The sequence below is a fragment of the Dipodomys spectabilis genome, unplaced genomic scaffold (genome assembly GCF_019054845.1).
Source record: "Dipodomys spectabilis isolate Male_0828 unplaced genomic scaffold, ASM1905484v1 ptg000163l, whole genome shotgun sequence".
Classification (NCBI taxonomy): domain Eukaryota; kingdom Metazoa; phylum Chordata; class Mammalia; order Rodentia; family Heteromyidae; genus Dipodomys; species Dipodomys spectabilis.
This window is the reverse complement of record NW_024870840.1, coordinates 11,724,315-11,750,355: the sequence shown is the minus strand read 5'-3', so window position 1 is coordinate 11,750,355 and position 26,041 is coordinate 11,724,315. Positions and strand designations below refer to the sequence as shown.

Below are 26,041 nucleotides of genomic sequence, written 5' to 3'. Positions count from 1 at the left end.
AAGTGGTAGAGCACTAGCCTTGAGCTGAAGAGCTGAGGAACAGCGCCCAGGCCCACGACCGGACCCAAAAAAAAAAAAAAATGCCCAAAAAAAGTAAATTTTATCTCTTTATTTATGAAGTTTGAGAGAAGAGAGGATACAGAAAAGAAAAAAATCTGTAAGGAAAAATTCTAGAAACATTTTTAACTGACCTAGGCTTTTTTTTTTTTAACCGAGCTTCCTCCACTTATTTAATTTATAAGGAACAAACTAGCCCTTCTATTAATCAGAATATTGTTTTGCCAAGGCTCAGTTAAAATTTTTCAAGAGAAGGGCTGGGAAGGTGGCTCAGTAGCAGTGTGCTTGCCTTGCATGCATGAGGCCCCGGGTTCGATTCCTCAGCACCACATAAGCAGAAAAAGCCAGAAGTGGCGCTGTGGCTCAAGTGGTAGAGCACTAGCCTTGAACTGAAGAGCTGAAGAGCTAAGGGACAGCTCCCAGGCCCAGAGTTCAGGCCCCATGACCGACAAAGAAAAAATACAAATTTCAAGAGAATTTTTTTTATTGTTACTAATCAGGTTATATAAAGAGGGGTTACAGTTTCATAAGTCAGGTAATGAGTAATTTCTTTTTGTTATCCTTTCTTTGCCCTCTTCCAGTTTCCCCCTCCCATCCCTACCCACAAGATATATAGTTTATTTCCAACATACTGTCTACGGAGTACCACTGCTGCATTTTATTCACCCTTTGTCCCTCCATTTTTGTTCCCCTCTTACCCTCCCAAAAGACAGAAAAATGAAGAAATAAGAAAAAAAAAGAAACAAAAAAGAAACCTCTTGTTTCCATTTCCTGCACTTCATTTTGATAAATTTTATTTTAAATGTTCAGAGACACAGAGGCATCATTCCTTTGGGTTCCTCCCTCTAAAAGAGTCCTCAGGAAGAATTTTTAACTGGAAACTAAAAAGGAAAAAGAATCAGAGTCGGGCACTGATGGCTCATACTTGTAATCCTAGATACTCAGGAGGTTGAGATCTGAGGATCACAATTCAAAGACAACCCAGGCAGGAAAGTCTGTGAGACTCTTAACTCCAATTAACTATCAGAAAGCCAGAAGTGACACCAGGGCTTCACCCTGAGTGAAAAAGTTCAAGGACATCACTCAAGCCCTGAGTTCAACCCACATGACTGACCCCTCACCCCCCACCTCCAAGAAAAAAGGGAAAACCAAAGAATGGAGGCAACATAGAATTCAGGTCATGGGCTCCTTAGAATACTATCTTGACTCATTCATATCTTGGGGAACATGTGACTCCATCAACTTTCCTCTCTGTGCTTTGACTACTGGCAGGAAGCCCTGCTTCAGTGCCTGTATTCACCTTCCTTGCTTCCTCCCAAGTCCACAGGAACTCTCACCATATACTACCTTCTATATTCCCTCTTTCCAAAGGAACCACAAAGTCACAGCTATTACATCAGAGAGCTAATAAGCTATTGCCATGCAGAGGAAGAAAAAAAAATATTTACTATGTGCCAGAAAATGTAATTTCAGCTCAATAACCCCTTGCATTTTAGAAAGGAGGAAATGGAAGCTTTAAGATGGTAATTAATGATAAATCTAAGTCATACTTCAAGTAAAGAGATAAAGTAGTCCTGGAGTCAAACCCAGTTTTATGTCCTCTCTGAACTTGAAGCAGAGATGATCTTGAATCTGTCAAGCATATATTATAATAGGTATTTTTTCACTTATACATACACATTACATAAGTACATTGTTTCAATGGTAATCTAAGCATTTTCTTCCTTTAATGAAAGTACATTTTACCAAGAAAGTAAAGAGGAACAATTGGAGGTAATCATTTACAAGTTCAAGATTGAAATAACAAAACAAAAATACCTAAAAATACAAGAAAAAAATTAACATTTTAAGCCTATAACTTTCAATAAAGTCAAATGGGAAAAGAATAAAGCAAAAATGCAGGGGGGAGGGGGAGTGGGAGATGGGAGGGTAGGGATGGTAAGGGGAAACAAAGGAGAAGGCAACAATACTTGATAAGAAATGTACTCACTACCTTGTCCATGTAATTGTAACCCCTCTGTACAGTATTTTCACAATTTAAAAAACTTATTAATAAAAAAATTTCATTGTAATTTATTTCCTGAGATGAAAACTTATAGAAAGTTAAACACATTCACCTACAAAGTGTAATTATAATTTTATGGATGGTTCAAACATATGCAAAATAGCTAATGAAAAAGAGTCATACAGTCACAATCTTTTAACTCATATAATTACTTCTTTTGTTTCAGTAACAATCATCCTTATGAATAATATCCTATAAATATGCAACATAACCTACAACATACCTGGATTGGCTCCTGCTGTTTAAATACAGGACCAAGTTCCGGTAGAATTAATTTGACATATTCTTCTTTGGTGCATTCCTCAGCAATCAGTAAAACATTGGGCAAAACAAAAGGTACCATGTCAGGGTTGACAAATTCTGAAGTCAAGCAAGGCAAAATTCTCTGCACAATGACTCGCTGAAAAACAAAAATATTTTTATAAAATCGATTGATTTCAGTTCTTTAGCATTAACATTGAAGCCTCAAGACTTTTATCTCTTTAGGTAAAATATCATGTAATTTATGGTTGAAATTAAAATACATTTTAGTGAAAAATGCTTTTGCTAATTATGCCAAAACAAATGGCATAAGCTATGACTATCTGGGTAAAAGAAGATAGATGGGCCAGGCACTGGTGGCTCATACCTGTAGGATTAGCCCAAGCAAACTAAGTCCGTGAGAATTTTATCTCCAATTAACCACCAGAAATCTGGAAGTAGTGCTGTGGTCAATTGGTAGAGCACTGGCCTTGAGCTGAAGAGCTCAGGAACAGCACCCAGGCCCAGAGTTCAAGCCCCATGACCGACCAAAAAAAAAAAAGAAGATAGATGGTCCTGTATTTAGGAAGCCTTCACCACTTAAGTCTTCACTGATGCTTCTATTCTTAATTCCTAATGTCCTGTATTTTTAATTGCTGCTTCATGCATATTAACCTATTTATATTTACCATAATGGCCTTTAGAGCAGGGACAGCATTTTTCTCTTTTCTCTACATAATCTTACCACTTAAGTAAAAGACTAGACAATTAGTAAGTGGCCATTGGTTATGTGATAGATTAAAACACTGGAAACATTTTTGCCAGAATTACTAGGTTTACAAGCAGTGATTTTAGACTATTTTAACTCATAGTTTCGTAAGTGAGAGGAAAAGTTAAAGGATCTGGACAGGCTACTATCAATACAGAACTACATCCTTAACTCATGATTGAGCAGTGATCTCCATAATTACAGTCTGATGTCCAACTGCTGATTTGACATGGGGTAGCATCCTTGTGGCTTTTAGTTAATTATTTTGCACCATAATTGAGTTTTTCAGTTATAGTCTGCCTCATTTTATAATCATGTAGGTACTAAACACAAAAGTTGCCTTATTTCTTGGAATAGTTTTTTATAGTAAATCAAAGTAAATTTTAAAAAATCTTAAACACTGATACAATAAGAAATTGATGAACAACAAACCTTAGGCAGTTTTGATAGAACCTTTGGTAATCCTTTGAAAAACTGTGATTTCTGAAGATTATCTCTTTGGAATAAAGTATCAAAATATTGAAGTGTTACTGCACCAACATCATCAAAGAAAGGAATCTAAAAATATGGAAATAAGTTATTTTGATAAATACTGAAAGGATTTCACACAACTGAAACAATCACATACAATACAGTGAGAAAATAATCAGACACATTAAACAAAATGATAATCATTTTAATAGTTGTATTTTTAAAAATCATATTAAGAAAATAAATTTTTCAAGTTCTTCAAAATCAGTTATCAAATTTGCTACCAGTTAGCAAATGCTGAGCAATAGCATTTGTTAATACAACTCTAAGATATTGGAAAAATTAAGTAAAATATCTTTTGTGGGGACTATGATGTGGATGTTTGGGGGGATCATTTAATGTGCCCCTCAATAGGTCTCTAGGGTTCTAGGAAATAGGATTCGGCTCTTGCCCATGATGACTCCTGCTGTCTAAACTATTTCCTCAAAAGGGAAACACAAGTAGATGGTCCTCAATGTATAAAAGGGTTACTACAGGCTTATTACCTACTAGGTAAGGCAGACACTTTCAGCTCCTACTGAAAATCTTGAGAGCAAAAAGAATACTATATTCCAAAATCCAGGAGTGATTTATAGGCTTTGACTTCTCAGGGAGTTCAAAATGTCTGCATATGTAATTACAACTATTGGAGGAGAGCCTATTAGCTAAAATTAAATATTGAATAGTTAATACATTCAAGAACACATGTCATGTGGAGACAAAATCTTGCTTTAGAAGAGCTTTGTCTTCTTTAACTTTTTTTTTAAATTTTTTGTCTATTCATCTAGTGCAGTGACCCAAGCATACTTACCTTTGTCATTTGGTCTGCATCAGGTCTTACAGTTGGAGTTACATTTAGCAACAGTTTCACATGTTCACGGACTTCTTCAGGTATATTTGTGAGTGAACTGGATCCTAAACGACTCAACTATTCAAAGAGTAGTAATATTACATGAGTATAAACTATTTTAAAAGGTATACATTTTAATAATCTAAGAAACCACTTTAAATTTCCACATATTTATAGACCAAACAAACACTAAGTCTATTGTTACAGAGTAATTAAAATACTTTTCTTTAATACCTGAAATTATTTCCATTCCTAAAATCTCCAGTCTTTTAGAGCATATTTCAATATTCACTCTAGCAAAAGTCTAACTAATCTTCATTATTTATGGAAATTATTCTTATGCAAATTTGAAATAAGACATCCATCTCAAGAACTTCTGACCACATTATAGAAGAAAAATAATGCTTAGTTTTGCATGCAAGAAAATATTGATAGGCAAATACCTGATCCAACTGCCTACTGAAACTTTTATAAATATCTTGCTTGTTGACTTCAAATATAGGTTTCCCTTTATTAAATACAGCATACATGACAGTTCCTAAAGAATACATATCACTGGCTGTTTCACAGCTCACAGAAAGTATATATTCAGGAGCCAAATATTCAGGATTTGGAAGACACAGTGATGGTAAATTTGGGTCCCATTCTTTACAAGGAAACTTAGGCTGCAATGAGACAGAAAAGAGATAACACAGGTTAAATACTTTTACAGAAAGTAAACTATTATCAAGTTGTAGCAATTTACCTTCAAATTCATGTTAAGTTCATGCAAACAAGTAAAAATGTCACTATCATCTTCAATTTTTAAAATTCCCAAATTTAGAAAGTATACACAACTCTTTTAACTCAGAAACTACTGAAGTCTCGTCTAGAAGATATATAATTACTACAAAATGCAGTGAGTAAACAAACATTCAAAGTTTACCTCATGTCATATACAGGCTTCATGTTTTACGGGCTAGGACGGACTGTTGTTTGAAACTTTATACTTTCACTAGCTATATGACTTAGTTAATATGTTCATAAGATTATACCAAGAATAAAAGTGTACTAGTCAGACATAGTACAGTGCCTCAACAACAGTATATATGCAACCAATACCAATTATTTCTAAATTCCTTAAAAATGGTTGTTTAAATGAATAGCTGTATTCATGTAGATAGGCCAAAATACCCAGAGGAAAACCACTACAGAAGAAAATAATTTGCTAACAGCATATCCCCAGGGAAGTCACAGTTAACTGTGGATGTTCTTTAGTCACTCTAATTCTTTTGGTAAGCTTGTCAGAAATAAATGAAAGGGCTGTGATAATGTAACAAGGAATGTTCCCTCTACCCAGTCTCATATTTACTTTGAAAAAGAAGACAAATAATGAATTTTCACTGGAATGGATTGAATAACATAAACATCTCTAGGTCTTCAAAATGTAATTCTTGGGAGATAAGAGTCTCCAAGAATTTTTCTGCCTGGGCTAGCTTTGAACTGTGATCCTCAGATCTCAGTCCTATGAGTAGCTAGGATAACAGGCATGAGCCATCTACTAAAACTATAAACTTAAACATACCCGTGTACTACTAGTCTAATTATACACATTTATCTAGGTTACACTGAATTTTTTACTTCATTCCAGATGCAATCACTAATTCTATGATTACCTCTTGTTCAGAAGGATTGGTTGATGACACACAAAAATCAAAACCCATTATTTTCCAGGCTCCACTTTTATTCAAAATTATATTTTCAGGAGTAATATTTCCATGAACCATTTTGACACTGCTATGCAAAAATGACAATCCTTCAGACACCTATAAGTGGGAAAATAGGCAGTATTTTATTTAATAAAAGTCCTTTCAATTACATCAAAATGTCTCATGAAAATCTTAATAATTATTGCTGGCTGTACCAGTAAAGAATTTTACATATCAATTAGCAATCAAATTTCATCATAAAAGCAGAAGTCTCATTATTTCTAGTTGCAGGTCAATCTAAACATTAGTGGGAAAAAATCCTGATAAGCAAAACTAACTAAGTGATCCCTCACCTATCTCGGGACTTACCCCCCGCAATAGGTGAAAACCTAAGAAGTAGCAGTGTTAGACAGTCATCCCTCACTATATCACAGTTCATGTATTGCTACTTCACAGTTTTCACCTGCTGTGGGGTATCTGGAATGTAGCTCCTGCAATAGCTGAGGAATCACTATGTATTTTTTAAAAAACCATTGATACAGTGAAGCCATAAGTGAACCATGATATGGTAAGGGACAACTGTATTAAGCTCCTTTTTATAGGCATATAAGCGGAAGTGATTTTAGCTTCCAAGATTTATTTAGTTCCATAGTCTGAAATGTGAAGGAATGAATCTAGATTCACTAATTAGTTCTTTAGATACAGAGACTGAATATTAAGATTTTTTACTGACTTATACTTCATATTGAAATTCAGTTTTCTGAATATCATGCTTAGTGTTTATATATTCAGTTGATGTTCACTTACTCTTGCATTGGACTGATAATTGCTCATTTTTATATGTGTACCAGAGATTGTCATCAAATTTTTACCCAGAAGTGAAGGCTGGATTTTTTTGTTTCCAGGAAGAGGGAGGTTTTGGCAAGCTAGTAATCTTGATTTCCAGAATATTTTTATTCTTAGTTTTCTATAAAGTCCTGTTTTGCTAGTTTCCTTATTTCTCCCAAGGTTTGAAGCACTATGATTTGCTACCTCCTCCCATATTCTCATTATTCTCACAGTTTTAACTATCACCTATGTGCTGACTGTTTCCAACAACTTCTGCTCAGGCCTCTGTTCTAAAGTCCAGATGTGATTAACTGAATATTTTCTTGTCTTATATCCACTTTGATGTCATTCTTTTGTCTTACCCTCTAAGAAATCCAAAACTATTTCTCCTACAATCTGTTAAAATGTAACTCAGATCATTACTTTCTTGCTCAAACCCTCTAAATTTTCTTCCACTTTCTTCTAGAGTAAAATCCAAAATATATCAATTCTTCCTCTGGGTATCCATATGACTTGCTTTGACTTTTCCAAGTCTTTTCTAAAATGTCCCCTTTATAGTGAGATGTTCTGGACTATCCAATTTAAAGTGCAAGTCTCCTCTCTCCCTCATACAAACCATTCCTTTTTAAACTCTTTTTCTTCATAGCACTTATCAAAATTTCATTATCTATATTCTCACATGCAAATGTTTGCAAAAGGCAGGATTTTTTGTTTTGTTCTCTACATACAGCAGCCAGAATTGTGCCAAACAGATACAATCCAATACATATTTGTTTCTGAATGAACAAATATACCAATGAATCATCTTTAAAAGTTCCTGTTAGATGCCTAATATGGCAATGTACATCAGCAATACCATCTATTCAGGAAGGAGAGACAGGGAGAATTGTAGTTCAAGGCCAGCATAGAGGGAAACACACACACACACACACAAACAAGGAGAAATGTCCATTAGACTTTTCTCTAATTAGCCAGAAAACTGATGGACTAGGAATGTGATTAAGTAGCAAAAAAGCTGAGTGAAAGCATGAAGCTCAGAGTTCAAGCCCCAATATTAGCGTAGAAAGAAAAGAACATAAGATGCAAGTACATGTCCCTAAAAAAAAAAAATGCATACAAATACAAGAGCTTTTTCACAATAGCAAAAAGAGTAGAAACAATCCAAATGACCATCAAGAGGTAAACAAATAAATAAGCTACATATCCATACAACAGTACTCAGCAATAAAAAAATGAACTATTGATATGTATATATATATCATCAAGTATATATAACATAATGGGTCAATCTCAAAAATTGCCAAGTTGGCTGAAAGAAGACTAAAAGAATATACACCATAGGATTCCACTTAAAAATTCTAGGGAAGGGGCTGGGAAGGTAGCTCAGTGGTAGAGCTCTTGCCTTGCATGCATGAGGCCCTGAGTTCAATTCCTCAGCACCACATAAGCAAAAAGAAAAAAAGCCGGAAGTGGCGCTGTGGCTCAAGTGGTAGAGCGCTAGCCTTGAGCTGAAGAGCTGAGGGACAGTGCCCAGGCCCAGAGTTCAGGCCTCATGACCAGACCAAAAAAAAAAAAAATTCTAGGGAGGGGAAACAAAGGAGGAGGCAAGAAATGTACTCATTACCTAGCCTATGTAATTGTAACCCTTCTGTATGGTATTTTCACAATTAAAAAAAAAAATTCTAGGGGAAAAAAAGACTGATCTAAGGTCAGTGATCTCCTGGGTGAAACACAGAGTATACAAGGAGCAGGAAGGAAGGATTACCGGAAGTTTAAGGAACCCTTGATGGTAATGGACATACACTAGTAGCTTGACTTTGCTCAAGGTTTCACAGGTATGTATATGACAAACTTACAAGAGTGTTTACTTTGCATATGGTACTTTATCTTATGCTAGTAATACCTCTAAAAGATTTTTTTAAAAAAATATGATCCCTGTCAAGAAACTCAGCACATACTGCATTGATCTACTCTATGGTATGGAAGATACTATTCTGATAGAGAACAGAAAACCTGAAAAAGAGCAGACATATATAAAACATTAATAGCACCCCTTTATTAGCTACTAAATTTTTAGAAGTAGACCATTTTTTATTAAATATCTCATTATATTTTACATTCTGTTATAAAATATATGTACATGGCATATAATGCAAGAGTCGCATACTGGTATTCATCCCTGTAATCCTAGCTACTCAGAAGGCCTGAGATCGGAGGATCATGATTTGAAGCCAGCCAGGGCAGCAATGTCCCTGAGACTCTTATCTCTAATTAATCACCAAAAAGCTCCAAGCAGAGGTGTGGCTCAGGTGGTAGAGTACCAGTCTTAAGCAGAATAGATAGAGCACAAGGAACCAAGTTTATGCTCCATTATCAGCACACATGAAAAAAATTATACCATTTAAGCCTAATAAACTTCAGGAAAAAAAAATATGGACCATAGAAATAGTTTTCAAATTGTTATTAAAAATCAAAGATTTACATAAAGTAGTTTACATGGCTAATAAATAACTAAAAACTACTTTTTAAAAAACCCTTTTACATGTTGAATAAAAAAATACATACCTGAAGCAAACCATATTTAGTTTCTACATCATACAGTTTATAATCCTTAATGTCTGGAGATATAGAGGAAGGTAGATTTTCCCAGTTACCAAGAACATTGGCTAAACTGGCAAAAACTGGTTCTGTACAAAATGCCAAGCAATCTCTGTTTTAAAAAAACATATGTATTACTATCATTTTACACATTATTAAAGTCAAATATACATGAAATATCAAAGTTCTTATTAAGTTACCAGTAAGGTAGGCTCTTTTTAATTTGTATAATTTCACATAAATACACACCTCAATCAACAGAATCAAGAGGATTTGTAAACCATACTGGACAAAACACTCAATGTTTTAAACTATTATAATAATTATGATTTTTTTTTTTTGCTGTTGGTCATGAGGCTTGAACTCTGGGCCTAGGCACTGTCCCTCAGCTCTTCAGCTCAAGGCTAGTGCTCTACCACTTGAGCTACACCTCATTTTGTCCCCCAATAATGACTCACTGAAAAGACAAGAAATACTAGTAAATGAGCAGACTCCTACTCTCAGGCAATTACTACATTCCATACTTCTCTGATATCTTCCCTTTTTGACCACTATAGCTGAGCATACAGTTAGCATACAGACCCATAAAAAATGTGAAAAAAGTATTGATATTTCAAAAGAAGAGCACATATGCACATTATAAATATGTTATATTTTAGGGAAATAACCAATCCATACAAAACAACACTTAAGTTTCTAAGAATTTTTCACTGATAATATTTGAAATAGAGAGCTGGGAAGGTGACTCAGTGGTAGAGTGCTTGCCTTGCATGCATGAGGCCCTGGGTTCGATTCCTCAGCACCACATAAGCAGAGAAAAAAAAAAACCTGGAAGTGGCACTGTGGCTCAAGTGGTAGAGTGCTAGCCTTGAGCTGAAGAGCTGAGGGACAGCGCCCAGGCCCAGAGTTCAGGCCCCATGACCAGACCTCAAAAAAAAATTTTTTTGAAATAGATTTCAAATATAAATATATATGTAAATATTAATTCAGGACATCCATTATATATATTTTTGTAGAACTTTACCTGGATTCTTCTAAAGGATGTTGGACAGTAAGAAGTCGAGGGTGTCGAAGCCGTGTTAACTGTTGGACTCCTCGTTTTAGACAATCAATGATTTGATCCTTCTCAAATTTTTGGTATTTGTCAATCAGCTTCTTATCAAAGACAAAAACAGCTACTTCCTAACAAAAGAATTGTATAACTAATTTACTGAAGCAATACATAAAAGTACTAAAATGATATCTCAGTGTCTACTTAAATTACATATCTGTACACAATAGTGTACACAGAGAAATAACTCAAAAACATTAGTTTTTTTTTCAAAAACATTAGCCATGAATATTTTAGCACCTCTGTGATACTTTTCTGGGTGATTCCCAGAGCCTCATCTAAAGAGAATATAGGAAGGGTTGGGAAGGTGGCTCAGTGGTAAGAGTGCTTGTCTCACATTCATGAGGCCCCAGGTTCAATTCCTCGCACCACATAAACAGAAAAAGCCGGAAGTAGTACTGTGGCTCAAGTAGTAGAACACTAGCCTTGAGCTGAAGAGCTCAGGGACAGTGCCCAGGCCCAGAGTTCAAGCCCCACTACCAACAAAAAAAGAAGAGAATATAGGAAAACAGTATGGAGGAACATGTTATCCCAATACTCAGGAGTCTGAGGCAGGATGATGTGATTCGCTAGCAAAAGTCCACATCAAAATAAATACGTACAACTGATTTATTATTAATTAATTAACTAAAGAGGAACAGAATTAGAATTGTGATGATATGAGCAGTATAAAGAAATTGTTTTTCATTTTTCCATACACAATAATCTCTTATTTAACCAGAATTCAAATATAAGTTAGAATGGTTAACTTTAAATGTATAATAATAATCCTGAATACTAGAAAATCCTGAAAATGCTAGAAAATACTAGGAAATTCTTTCGAAACCCTTTAAAACATAGGTTGAATGTCAAGGGGTCATGTGTCAGATACCATTTGTTTATATAAAAACCTAATTTGTAAGCAGCTTTGAAATATAATCTATACTATCATCCTACTTCTCATCTTAATATAGGCAGAGTCTAAATGGTTGCCTGCACAGGAAGCTGCTCCCCTACCACTTCTTTTTTAAATCATTTACAACTTATATCTGCTAAGAGCATGTGTACTCATATCTCATCTGTTTTTGCTTTGGGGATTTGTTGTTGTTGCTTTTTGTCTTTTGAAGGGGGTCAGTGGGGAACAGAAATGGAGGAAGGAAAAGTGAACATATTCAGTCATGGTACTCAGTAGACACTATGTGGAAAATTAACTATGTGACCTGTAAGCAGGGATTGGAGGGTAAAACTAAGGGAGGGGTGACACTGTCCAAGGAAGGGGTGACACCGTCCAAAAAAGAAATGTACTCATTAACTGATTTATGAAACAGTAGCCTCCTCTGTAAAACACCTTAATAACAACAATAAAACCATATATATTTTAAAGGTTGGATTTTGGAGAATTTCAGAGATATTTAGATTAGGGATGCTCAACTTATACAAATCTGACCTTAGTTATTTTGAATATTAGAGACACAAAATAATCAAGTAAGGGTTTTATGTAATACTAATTTGAACTAAAAACAAGTGACCTAAAAGTTTATACCCCTATCTCACCATTCATGTGCAAAATCTTATTTTAGTAAGTGTTCTGTTAGAACACATTTTTCAAATGCTTCTAATTTAAATGTGTTTATTTTTCAAGGCGTCTTAAGTTTAAAGTCTTAAAAAAAAAATGACATGAAATGACTCCGGAGCTACTGCAATTTCACCACTCTTAGGGAGGAAGACTACATATAGTTGATAAAATAAATTTATGAAATTCTTTCAACGACTCATTTACTATTTTAGGTCAAAGATGACAGATATATACACAGGTCAAAACAGATTATTAACTATTTTTTAAATACCTTCCCTTTGTTTTAACTAGTAAATTTAACATTACTTTAAATATAAGATAATTTCCGACTATTTTTATTTCTTTGCTATCAGATTAAGCATTGCTAATATGAAAATCTGAAATTCAAAATGCTAACAAAAAGAAATATGTAGGGTCAAAAGCTTTTAAAATTCATTTTCAGTTAGGAATACACAATCAGTATTTATTTATTTTATTTCTTATGCAAGCAAGCAAAAGTAGATTGCAAGGTGACAGTCACAATAAACAAGATTCAAGGTATAAACATATTTAGTTGTATGATCTCATAAGATGAAACAAAAACTGCAGAGACCACTTAAGAACTCACTAAAAAATTTTTGGCATTTCTTAACATAAAAACTCAAACATGTACTTAAAGGCATTTGGCATGTGTGATTTGTTTTCCAATTAGGCTGAGTGACTTACCTGTTTTGTTGACTTTTTTGTGCCATTGAAAATCTTCCATGCTAGCCCATTGCCACCGCTTGCAATGTGTCGACCAACATCGAATTCTCTAGTGACAGGATTTCCCATAACAGCACTAGTGACATCAGCTGTTACTTTTGTAACAGTACTCTTCAATTTATTAAGCATGGACTCCATGGCTGCAGTAGTTATAGTTACCTAAAAACAAAAGGACATAGAAGAATTAATTACTTTCTATTTATCTAAGTACTTACTCATAATCTAGTTTGAAAAATTTAACCCCCAAAGAATGACCAAAACAATGTCATATACTTATTACTCATACATTAGTTTTGTCTTCAGAGAGCTCAATCCGCCTGAGTGAAAATTTACTTAGAGTCAAACTACCAAACTGTATCACATCAGTTCTCTCTCATCAAGAAAACACACAGCCAGGTGCCTGTGGCTCATGCCTGTAAGCCTAGCTACTCAGAAGGCTGAGATCTGAGGATTGTACTTCAAAGCCAGCTCAGGCAGGAAAGTCCAGGAGACTTTTATCTCCAATAAATCACCAGAAAACCAGAAGTGGCACTGTAGCTCAAGTGGTAGAGTGCTAGCCTTGAGCTGAATAGCTGAGGGACAGCACCCAGGCCGAGTTCAAGCCCCATGACTGACAAAAAAAAAAAAAGTGACATGAAAGCAGAGAGAGAATAAATATTAAGATTCATGTCTCACACCTGTAATTCTAGCTATGCTATGTAGAGGGCTGAGATTTGAGGATCATAGTTCGATGCTGATTCCAGCCAGATTCCACACCAGTGTTAGAATGGCCATTATCAAGTAAACAGTAACATATGCTGGCAAGGATGTGGTCAAAAGGGAACCCTAATGTACTGTTAGTAGGAATGTAAAATTGTTCAACCACTCTGGAAATAGTGTGAAAGTTCCTCACAAAATTAAACATACAACTACCCTATGATCCAGAAATTCTACTCCAGGACATTTACCCAAAAGATTACAGATAAAGCTATCTGCACAACCATGTTTACTGCAGCAGTATTCACCATAACCAAGACATAGAATCAGTCTAGATGCCCCTCAGTGGACAAATCGATCAAGAAAATATGGTGTATATACACAATGGAATTTTATTCATCCATTAGAAAGATACTGCATCATTTGTAAAGAAATGGAAAGATCTGGAAAATATTACGTTATGCTAGGTGCACTCAGGCCCAGAGAGACAAAAGATGCATGTTTTTCCCTCTATATAGAAACTAGATTAGATTATAAACTTAATATTGAAAGGAGTGACATTAAGATACATTGTATTTATAAACTGCTTTGTTTAGGCAACTCCTTTGTACATCTAAAAGATAATAATTTTTTTAAACAAGAAAGAAAAAAAGAAGTTGTAGATCAATAGAGATTTGGAGGGGCCAGGAAGGAGAGGCAGGCTCAGTTGGTAATCGGATTATATCTACTAGAAGGTTTTTAGTCTAGCAGGGAGGATGAATGAGTCTGTGTATAATTGAAGTAGAAAATGTGCTTGTATGAGAACTATGAAACCCACTGAAATTGTTTTAGGAAGTAGAGAAGAGAGGTTGAGATTGCCTGGAATACACTGTATACTTGAGTGGAAACATCAGAGTAATATATACTTTGTACAACTGATATATGATAATAGAATATTTAAAAAAAAAAAAAAAAAACACATAGCCGGCACCAGTGGCTCACACCTGTAACCCTAGCTACTCAGGAAGGTGAGATCTGAGGATCATGGTTCAAAGCCAGCCCAGGCAGGAAAGTCCGTGAGACTCTTATCTCCAATAAACCACTAGAAAAGCGGAAGTGGCACTGTGGCACTAGCCTTGAGCTGAAGAGTGCAGGGACAGCACCCAAACCCAGAGTTCAAGCCTCAGGACCAAAAAAAACCCCAGCTGGGTACAGGTGGCTCACGTATGTAATCCTAATCAGGAGGCTCAGATATGAGGATTGTGTTTTAAAGCCAGGTGGGACTGGAACTCTATGAGAATCTTATTTCTAGTAAACTACTCATAAAGATTGGAAGTAGCACTATGGCTCAAGCGGTAAAGCAAAAGAAGCTTAGGGACAGCACCCAGGACTAGAGTTCAAGCCCCAGGACTGGCAAAAACAAAACCAAAACAAAAAAGAAACTCTAAACCCCAAGCTAAATAATAAAGATATAATAGTAGTGATAAAATGGAATCCTAAACTAAATTGTAAAAATTTGGGATCCTAAAATAAACAGAATATATAAATTAGGAAAAAAGGAGGAACAAAAGACTAACATGGCAAATAGAAAAGAGCAAGAGGACTGACTTAAAACCAACTGCATCAATAATTACATTAAGTGTAAATGATTTAAAATTTTAATCAAAAGGCAGGGATTGTCAAATTAGATTTTAAAAAGATTTAACTATAGCCTATTTACAACTCTATTAAAATGTTTAATCCTGGAGTGGTGGCTTACCATGTCAGAGGGTCTGGGTTCAAACTCAGTGACATACACACACAGGTGATGTATATCTGTGATAACATATATTTCAACTGATAAACATAAACCCCAAGGTTTTGATAAAACAACACAAAATAACAATATATAGCAACCTAAAATTAAGATCCTTTGCAACTATTTAAGCTTCTAAAAGAAGAAATAGATGTTATCAACGTAAAAACATGCAAAGGGTGTACTGTTTTTCAAAATTATTTTGTGATACAAGAGTGAAAGTATTTCAAGACCACTAGAGAAAAACACTGGTCTGTACTGTTTTCTCCATTAATTATATTTACACAAATATTACCTACCTTTTTAATGAAGGATTTAAAGTATATGTAGAAATTAATGCACTCTCCTTTTTAAATTAAATGCTGGATTTTTTGCAAGCAGCTACGGAATATTGGTCTTGGAATTATGAAAACATTTATTTGCTATGGCAAGTTGCTCTCCATAGATAACTGCTGTTGATTTTGATAGGGAAGTAAAGAGAGAAAATCTTATTTAAAACCAATTTCCATTCCTCAAAATACTAAACAAAGAACTACCTTAGGATGCAGCAATAACACTCACAGACATTTATCACAAAGATGACAAATCAGGATAAATAAAGGCACTTATATGCCCATGTTCACTGATGCAGCACTATTCACCATAGCTTAGTTACGGAAATGCCCAGATGCCCCAAAATGGTTAAGTGCATCAGAAAATGTGGCATATGTATGTACATTTATACATTCATGCACACACATGCATATTTATATACACATGTATACACACAAATATATATGTATACATATGTATGATGGAATTTTACTCATCCCTCAGGAAGAATTATGTCATATGCAGGGAAATGGACTTGGAAAAATTATGTTAAATAAGTCAGACTCAGAGGCAAAGGGTGCATGTTTTCTCTCAGATATGGAAATTAGATTTATACAGATATATATATGCGCAGAGATGAATTGACTAAAGTACGGTATAAGCAGGGGAGGATTACAATGGTATAACTCCTATGAACAACTAACTTACAGTTTAACAAAATGAATTCTGGGAAGCTGGAACATGTGTTGTCAGGGAGGGGGAAAGAGGGACAGATGAATGGAGAGAGGCAAATACAATCATAATATTTGCTGCACATATGTATAAATGGAACCAGGTAACTTGAGGAGATAGGTGGAGCTGGGAGAGGTAAGAAAGAACCATGAACAATGGAAAGAGTGACACTGATTAAGATGAATTGTCATACACTGACATGTTGAATTGAAATCTCTTCATGTAATTACTGAAAGATAATTTAAAGGGGCTAGGGATGTGGCTTAGTGGTAGAATGCTTGCCTAGCATGTGTATGAAGCCATGGGTTCTATTCCTCAGTACCACATACACAAAAAAAAGCCTGAAGTGGTGCTGTGCCTCAAGTGGTAGAGTGCTTGAGCAGAGAGAAGCTCAGAGATAGAACTCAAGCCCTGAGGAGTTCCTATAACTCTACCTAACTATATTACATGTCATTCACCTCCTTATAAATTAGTATTATAGATGAAAATGGAAACATGTCTGTTCTTCAGGGAATAAGTCCAATAGCACTCAGACTGAAAGAATTCCATCACTAAAAAAATATGAATGTATCATCCTACAGAAATATTATGAGCTGAAAAATAAGTTTTGCAAGAAGGCAAAAAAATATAAAAGGAAATACAACAGAAAAAATATAAGAGGAATGTAACAGAAAGGATTATTACCATTTGCCAAGATATGAAGAGAAAAAAGATCACAATACGCTCTAGAAATGACAAAGACCTTTATTAATTAAAGAGTGTATAGTTTTGAGAGTCAATAGGCAAATTTGAGGTGCCAATCCATCACCTAAACAGAGTTAGCACTGCATAAGGTGGGAACAGACATGGAAGCTCATCTGGTAACTTAAGTTTTATTGACGTGTACACCCTACGTACCTGACAGTGTAATAAGTTAGGAAGTAAAGGAAAATAAACTATAAGGAATCTACCATTAAGAGAGGAAGAGACAGATAAATAAAGCAACCACAGTATTAGCCTACAGAATGATAAAAAACTAAAGAATATATATGCACAAAGTGTTATAGGATAAAAAAAGAGGAACAAAAAAGTGTTTTCTAAAGTTGGGCATGGTGGCACACACCTGTAAATCTAGATGCCTCAGAAGGCAGAAGGATCAGGAGTCAGAGGCTACCTGCACTACAAAGATCATGTCTCAAAAACAAAGAGTAGGAGTGAACCAGAGAATGGGACAAATATAAGAGTAAAAACACAAAGTAAACTAGAACCAATTTTAGACAAAAGCTAAAGGAAAAGAATAAATATGGTAAAGGAGTCTATAAAAAACAGATTACCAAGAAAAATTAATAAGTAATCAAGCTATGAGAATCTCAGAGGGTTTAAGACATGAATAGATGATTCATCACTCCATTGAGTATAGTAAAAGATGTCCTAGGGATGGCAGGAGGGAATACAGCAATACTGAAAAGAACTGTAATACATACTTTAGGGATACTATATACTATTTACAGAGTATAAACAAAGCAACAAAATAAAAGAAAGGACACCTGGAAATACAGACATGGAAGATAGGGAAGAAGTGGTGGGTAAAGGGGATGCTTGAAAGGTGCCTGGATATCTATTGCATAATTACATAATCATATTTATAACTGTAGTTATAAAGTATTAAAATAGAAATATATTAAAATATACAACTGTAGCTGGTGCCGGTGGCTCACGCCTGTAATCCTAGCTACCCAGGAGGCTAAGATCTGAGAATCGCGGTTCAAAGCCAGCCCGGGCAGGAAAGACCGTGAGACTCCTATCTCCAATAAACCATTAGAAAACCGGAAGTGGCGCTGTAGCTCAAGTGGTAGAGCACTCGCCTTGAGCTGAAGAGCTGAGAGACAGCGCCCAGGCCCAGAGTTCAAGCCCCATGACAGACAAAAAAAAAAAAAAGAAAGAAATACAATTGTAATATGCTTAGTAACATGCTATCACAATTATACTTATGATATTGCCTATTATTTAAACAATTTTATGTTATACTTCTCATTTGAAACAAATTCTTTAAAGGTTGAATTGAAGTATCAGTGAAGGAGAATAAGAAAAAAGTATGAAAACACAAAAAGAAACAAGTATGAGTTAAAACTAAAAAACTCAGTGGTGACCAAATGAAAGACACACAGCAAGGAATTTACTTCTCCTATTTCCAATTTCAGAGTCGGAGTGGAGATGAAACACTTTACACCAAGGCAGACTATGTAGAAGATAACTATTTTGTGGGAGAAATAATTCAATTTTAGATAATCAACATCTGAATTTCCCAAATAACAATTATATGGAGCTATAAAGTATTTTTTTTAATACAAAGGCCTAAAACTTAGGGGGAAAAAATGTCTACACTTACAGTAAAAATCTAGCCCCACAAGCAGGGCACTGTCTACTCATGGCTGTGATCCTAGCTACTCAGGAGGCTAAGATCTGAGGATTGCAGTTTAAAGCCAGCCCAAGCACAAAAGTCTGTAAGACTATTATCTCCATTAAACTACAAAAAGGCTGGGGGTTGGGGGGGGAGCAGAGTTATGGTTCAAGTGGTAGAGCACTAGCCTTGAGCAAAAACAGCTCAGGGCCAGCACTCAGGCCCTGAGTTCAAACCCCAGGATCAGTTCCCACATACACACACACACACACACACACACACACAAAATCTTGCACCATGAATCAGTATAGAAAGACTATGCCCTTGCAGGCTGGGAATGTAGCTTAGTGGTAGAGTGCTTGTCTAGCATGTATGAAGTCTGGGTTCCATTCCTCAGTACCACATACACAGAAAAAGTGGGAAGTGGCGCTGTGGCTCAAGTGGTAGATTGCTACCCTTGAGCAAAAGCAGCTCAGAGGCAGTGCCAGGCCCTAAGTTCAAGCCCTGAGACTGGCAAAAGAAAGAAAGACTATGCCCTTGCAAAGGTCATCTGAGGACACTCAGATAAAAGTAACAGAGGGCCAAAGACAGAATAATCTCAATGAGCCAATAGTCATTTGAGGGGCTAGGAAGGTGGCTCAGTGGTAGAGTGTTTGTCTTGCATGCATGAGGCCCTGGGTTCAATTCCTCAGCACCACATAAGCAGAAAAAGCCAGAAGTGGAGCTGTGGCTTAAGAGGTAGGGCACTAGCCTTGAGCTGAAGAGCTGAGGGACAGTGCCCAGGCCCAGAGTTCAGGCCCCTCGACCAGCAAAAAAAATTAATTAATTAATTAATTAATTAAATAGTCATTTGACATGTAAGAAACCTGGAGTCCAAACTCTTTCTTAAAATGACAGCTTTACAAATATTTACTAATGAAGATAAAAATGAGCTCCCCCCACCCAATAATGAGTTATAAAGGACAGAATTGCTTATTCATGAAAGCCAGTTCTTCTTGTATACTTCCTAGAAATTCAACTACCTTCATCTCTTAAATCACAGCCTGAATAAGATTTAAGATAATCTCATTAATACCCCAATATTGTATCACTCTACCATCTTGCACTCAGTAATCATCTGGCCTTGAGTAGGATCAGTAGGTCAATCTGTTCTAACACTAGAATTGATATGCACTTTGCAGAAAGTGGGTGGAGTATTGTAGTGCAAGATGTTGCTGGCAGGGAGCTAAAAGAAACTGGTAATTCTTTTTAGTTATGCCTGCTCATGAACTCTAGAGGAGGAACACAATAGAAAAATTACATTTAAGCTAAAAAATTCTTGAATTTCCTAATAATACAACTTCAAGAATACTTAAAAATAGAATTAGCTAGGGGCATTGGTGGCTCACACCTGTAATCCTAACTACTCAGGAGGCTGAGATCTAAGATGATGGTTCAAAGCCAGCCTAGGCAGGAAAGGTCATGAGACTATGACCTCCAATTAACCACCTAAAAACCATAAGTAGAGCTGTGGCTGAAAGTGGTAGAGTGGTAGCCTTGAGAAAAAAAAAACAAAAAAAAAAACTCAGAGTCAGTGCCTAGGCCTTAAGTTCAAGCCCCACAATTGGGAAAAGAAAAAAAAGTAGAATTTGCCTGTATCTTTGTTGAAAATATTGCAGCATAAATAATGCTACTTTAATTACATATGACAATGAAATTATATTTAATGACTTTCAGTCTCATGGTACCTACAAAGAATAATAGACTATCAATAGGCACAAAACACACACTGACTACTGAAAACATTAAAATACAGAATAAGCTCTAAAGTCTGTTACATCCTTTAAATAAGAATAAGGGTCTGATATTTCTTTCAATAAATGCCTGAAATAGAATACCACTTATACAATCATTGGTACTTAAGTATTCATAAAGTGAAATTCTGTAATTCTAAGTAAAAAATACTTTTGCATATTATATACTTTTAATAGAATCCTTCTTAAAATTTGGAGCACCATTGGCTCATGCCTGTAATTCTAGCTACTCAAGAGGCTGAAAGCTAAGGATCATAGTTCAAAGTCAACCTAAGCAGGGAAGTCTGATCTCCAATTAAGGTAAGAGACGCTTATCTCCAATTAACCAGAAAACCACAAGTAGGGCTATGATTCAAAGTGGTAGAGCCCTGGCCTTGAGCAAGCGAAAAATCTCAAGGACAGCACCAGGGCCCTGAGTTCCAGACCCACAACTGACAAAAAAAAAATAAAATAAAATAAAATTTGGGACAAAAATGTTGTAACCACACTCCCACAAGCAGTGTTTATCTATTTACATTGAAAGAATGTAGAAATACAGTCTTGAAATACATATTTCTTCTATAGGAGCACTCAGATTATGGTTTTTTGGTGGTTACTTGAAGATAATGGTGGTTACTTGGAGATAAGAGTCTCACAGACTTTCATACCAGAGTTGGCTTTGAACCACAATCCTCATACCTCACTCAGCCTCCTGAGTAGGTAGGATTACAGTCATAAACCACCAGCACCCGGCAAGAAAATGTTTTGAATAAATGGTTTAAATTATTTTTTTGGTCTAAACAGAACTCTAGTTTAATCTTCAGAACAAAGATTATATCCACTCAATACAATCATTATCTGTATGGCTACAGAAAGTATCTAACTATTATCAGTAGAGCAAAAAGAGCTTACAGAAGACAAGGCTAATTAAAAAAAAAAAACTAGAGATTTAGCTTTGTATAATGACTTTTACATTCATATACACGTTATTGAATACTTACTAAAGATAAAAAATCAACATGCTAAGTTCAGTTGGAATAACAAACAAAATATTCAGCAGTGATACTGGCAAATTTAACACCAGTGTACAATGCAAAATTTAAAGCAACATGAGAATTTATAAAGCAACATTTGTTTAAATATCAATTAGTTAATTTGAGAGCTTGAAGTGTGATCCAATGGTAGAAAGCACTTGCCCATGCATGCATAAACCCTGAGTTCAATCCAAGCACCACCAAAAAAAGTAAATAAATAAAAATCTTAAAAACTTCAACAAAAATATGAGTTCAGGAGACATTCAATCCAAAGCTGTTATTTGTGAGCGGGGAGAGGTGGTTGTCGTTGTTTTAGAGATTCTGGGAATTAAACTTCAGGCTTGTGCTTCACTTGAGCCACCCCTTCACCCCATCCCACCATGCATCCAAGTTTTTTAAAAGGCATCCTATATAATTGCAGCCTATATAATTAGTAAGCTATACTTTCTCTAAGAAGTTAATCAGGGCTGGGAATGTGGATTAGTGGTAGAGTGCTTGCCTAGCATGCATGAAGCTCTGGGTTTGATTCCTCAGTACCACATACACAGAAAAAGCCAGAAGTGGTGCTCTGGCTCAAGGGATAAGAGTGCTAGCCTTGAGCAAAAGCAGCTCAGGGATAGTGCCCAGGCCCTGAGTTCAAGCCCCAGGACTGGCAAAAAAAAAAAAAAAAAAAAGTTAATCAGTGCTGAAATTCTGTTATTTTTTTAAAAAGGAAAACTAATAGAGTAGTAGATTCTTGCTATTCAGCCCCTTCAGCTGGAGATGAGCAAAGGAATAATTCAGTAGGAAATTACACTAAATGTTCATTAAGGTCATGAAGTCTACAGTTCTTGAAGTATGAAATATGAAACACAATATAACCACAATGTGTGCAAATAAACTGATCAAACATTGTCTAAGACAAATGTTCTCCAATGCTTGAGGACATTTAAATAACCTATGTAATTTGTTAAATCATATAGATATTAATGTATATCTCAAACTTTGGGAATCAGAATTTATAAATGAACACTTAAGGCATTTGTAGTTGATTCTGATGTGCAGCAATGCATGAGAAGTATGTATAATCTTGGGTGTCAAGGAAACCTCAGTTCAAATGACAATTCTAATACTTACTTGGGCTGTTATCACCATCTAGCCCCCCTTACACAATTTCTAATCTATAAGGTGGAAAGCCATCCAGATCTCAGGTGATTGCTGTGATGATTAAAGATGAAAGTGTATGTTCAATGGCTAATACAATGCCAGCACATTCATTTAATAAACATTTCTTAAGGTACTTACACAGTATCCAGATATGAAGAACATCTTGTTAATTTAAGTATAATAAACATGGCAACCCTGCAATAGTATCTTGAAACAGGAAAATCTATCTTGGCCAGGAAAAATCTTCTCTGAAGTGAATTGTATGACAAACATTAACTGAATGAAAAGAAAAGGAGGAGCATTTTCAAAAGCCATTCAACTGAGGAACAGAAAGATAAACCAGGGACAAGGAAGAAAAAAAGTTCAGAAAGGATTCTAGAGTTGAAAGGGCAAACAGAAAGCCACAAGGCATGGCCTTATAGGGCATGTTAAGGATTTCAGTCTAACTTAAAACCAATGAGAAGCCACTGAAGGATTTAAATATGGAGACGTGATTAGATCCATATTATGAAAAAGACACTGCATCTAGTTTGGAAAACTACTGAGAGAACCACAGGTAGACCACAATCAGGGGGCAAATAAAGCAGTCCAGATAAGTGATGATGGTTGGAACTAGACTAGTGTTAAAGATGAAGATTAAACTGTCGTAATTAATGTAGCAAATCAATAGAGCCCTGAGAAACTATGTGACATGAGAAGTGTCAAATCTCAATTTCCATAGAAATCAATGGAAATACAACACGGTAGATCATGAATTTCAAGTAACTGAATTATTTCCAACTATAGAGTTTGTAAAGCAATGTTCCATTATATAGAACTACAGTTTTACTGTGTTTTGCTGTTATGAATCTTAGAGACAAAAAAAGTAAGTTTCTGCATTTGTGCAAAAGCAGACCTGAAAAGAATAAAGGCTCATTCCTTTACACAATCCCTTCTTCCTCAAGCAGCCTGGGGGGAAGGGGGGGGGGGCGGTCCTTGCAAAGTCCAAAAAGAATCTTCAAGCACCTGACTTTCAATATCAAGTTTTATAATGACTGGCTAGTTTAGAACATTTTTACTTATTAAGTTTTTCACATCTGAGACACGTTATTTTTAGAAAACTTACTCAAGTATACAGTTCTTTAAAGTATCATCACACAAACAATTCCTGGATTTGATATACAAAAAAAGAAAAAAAATCTAGTTGGCAACCTACAACTGGGTCCCTTATGGCACAGTACGTTTAGGTCACTTCAGTGTGGGGTCTCATCAAACCTGTTAGGCAGATTTGATAACATTGGTGTCCTTAATTTTGGTCACAGGTATATATGATCACAGTGTTTGCAAGCTTTATCGGTCTAAGCTTCATCCTTTTTCCGTCATTTAGAAAACCAAGGAGTACACTGATGGAGATTTCAGTCTTAACAAAACACCTGCCCCACCCACCTCACACACACACATACAATAACCTTCCCTTGGAGAACTATAACTACAGTCGGAGAAGGACGCCGGGAGGGCAGGGCCCTGGTCCGTGACTTTAGTTACCAAAGCCAGACCTCAGAACGGACAGGAGCTGTCTCACCCAGTCCTGGGGCAGTGTCCAATTTCCCAAAAGAATATCAAGATCTCCACCGCAGAAACCTGAGCTCCCGAACGACGCGGGAGCTCTCCCTCGGCAGATGACCCAGGTCCGTGGTCGCCCCAAGGCCTCTCTGGGGAACTCGGGCCTCTTGGCTCTCTCGAGCTAGCCGTTCCTCCGGCCCAGCGTCTCACGGACGCCCAGCGTCCCGCCCAGTCCGCAGCCCGGTCACCAGGCAACAGTCGCCAGCCCCGGTGGTTCTGGCAGGCCTACCCTGCGCGCGGGTCATTCCCCATTCTCCCGTCACCGGCCACAGGAGCCAAACGACCGCGACCGCGCCGGCGCCGGCGCCGCGGGAGGTGGCGGGAGCCCGCGGTCCGTCACTCACCTCCCGGTGCTCGTCCCAGGAGGGGCGGTGCTGGGGCTCCTCCCCCGCCCCCTAGATGCCACCAGACTGCGCTTGCTCGGGCCTCCCCACACCTGGCCGCCACAGTCCGCTTACTCCATGGCCTCGGCCGCCCGCGTAGCCGCCCAGGCCGGGACGGGAGGAGGAACAGGGCAAGGAAGGGAAGGGACTAGGGAGGAAGAATACCGAAGGGGAAAGAGCCAGAGACCTGCCGGCCCTCGCATGACGTCACTTCCTGCTGTATCGGAAGGGGCGGGGCCTAGACTTCCCTCCGCCTCCGAGAGGCGGCGGGGCGGAGCTACAGAGCCAGGGGCGGAGCCAAAACTTGAGCTTACAGCGGTCCTTTTGACTCCGCGGTTTCCTTTTTGCGGCCAGAACGAGCTTCCGAGCCCTGAGAGGAGCGGGTCGCGTTTTATGAGCTCTAGAGATGACTTTTGCAAGAAAAGGAAGACATAGCCCTATAGGTCCTAGCCGGATGTGTAATAAAGGTAGAGCAACAGGTGACTGGCGGGTGATTGGACTTCGTTCTTCCGGGCTCTAAAAACCCCGCCCTCTTCTCAGGCCACTGGATCTTTCTGGAGCCAGGCCTGAAGAGCCCACGCCGGGCCTTTTCCGAGGGTGCTTCCATAAAGTTCCCCAGAAGGGGCCAGGAAAGCTGTGCTCCTCAAGTGTTACTATGCATACTTATCACCTAGAGAGCCTAGTCAAATGCAGACTACGGTTCACAAGTACCGTCGGATATTCTGCATTTCTACCCAGTCCCAGACTTGGCTGTTTACTGTGCTACATTTCGAGACACAAGAAGTGATTAGCTCTTACTTCTTTAATGAAAGTTAGGTAAGTTGTCCTGCGCTGACCGGCTCAGTCCCCCACTCCCCCCACAACCCCATCAGGTAACCCCTCTCCTCAGTCTTCGCACACTTCCGGCCAGCCTCTGTGCATGCACACTGCCCGCTGCTCTGCCCGCAATACTTGGGGACTGACGGACGGACATTACAAAAAGAATCTGACTAATGGATTTTTATTTCTGTCATTTTGTCATAAACATCTTGCATCTTATGTTGAGATTGGGGATACCGTTTCCAGTTCTCTAAAGTAAAGAAATAGCATAAATTCTTAGTTTTTCTCTCCCAAATAACTAGAAACAACATTCCCGACGCTTCAACTTACTCCTTTATCTCGCTTAATTTCTTTTTATTGAACTATTACCGAGTTG

General features: G+C 37.0%; 1 protein-coding gene across 4 annotated transcripts in view; it reads right to left on the bottom strand.

Moving 5' to 3' along the window:
* Scyl2 (SCY1 like pseudokinase 2) overlaps positions 1-25,044 on the bottom strand; it is a 44,171-nt gene extending 19,127 nt beyond the window's left edge. For 2 of the 4 annotated variants that reach the window (XM_042693022.1, XM_042693025.1), the window contains exons 1-9: positions 24,808-25,044; positions 12,977-13,174; positions 10,630-10,787; positions 9,573-9,717; positions 6,147-6,296; positions 4,935-5,156; positions 4,453-4,569; positions 3,564-3,689; positions 2,346-2,522 (exon numbers count right to left, since the gene is read on the bottom strand). In XM_042693022.1, coding sequence (XP_042548956.1) covers positions 2,346-2,522; positions 3,564-3,689; positions 4,453-4,569; positions 4,935-5,156; positions 6,147-6,296; positions 9,573-9,717; positions 10,630-10,787; positions 12,977-13,153 — 1,272 coding nt within the window. In that variant the 5' untranslated portion in view covers positions 13,154-13,174; positions 24,808-25,044. Of the gene's footprint in view, positions 1-2,345; positions 2,523-3,563; positions 3,690-4,452; positions 4,570-4,934; positions 5,157-6,146; positions 6,297-9,572; positions 9,718-10,629; positions 10,788-12,976; positions 13,175-20,541; positions 20,637-22,999; positions 23,110-24,422; positions 24,574-24,807 lie in introns of those variants that run through there. The other 2 variants (XM_042693023.1, XM_042693024.1) reach the window with 2 other exon arrangements.
* Between the last annotated feature and the right edge of the window lie 997 nt (positions 25,045-26,041).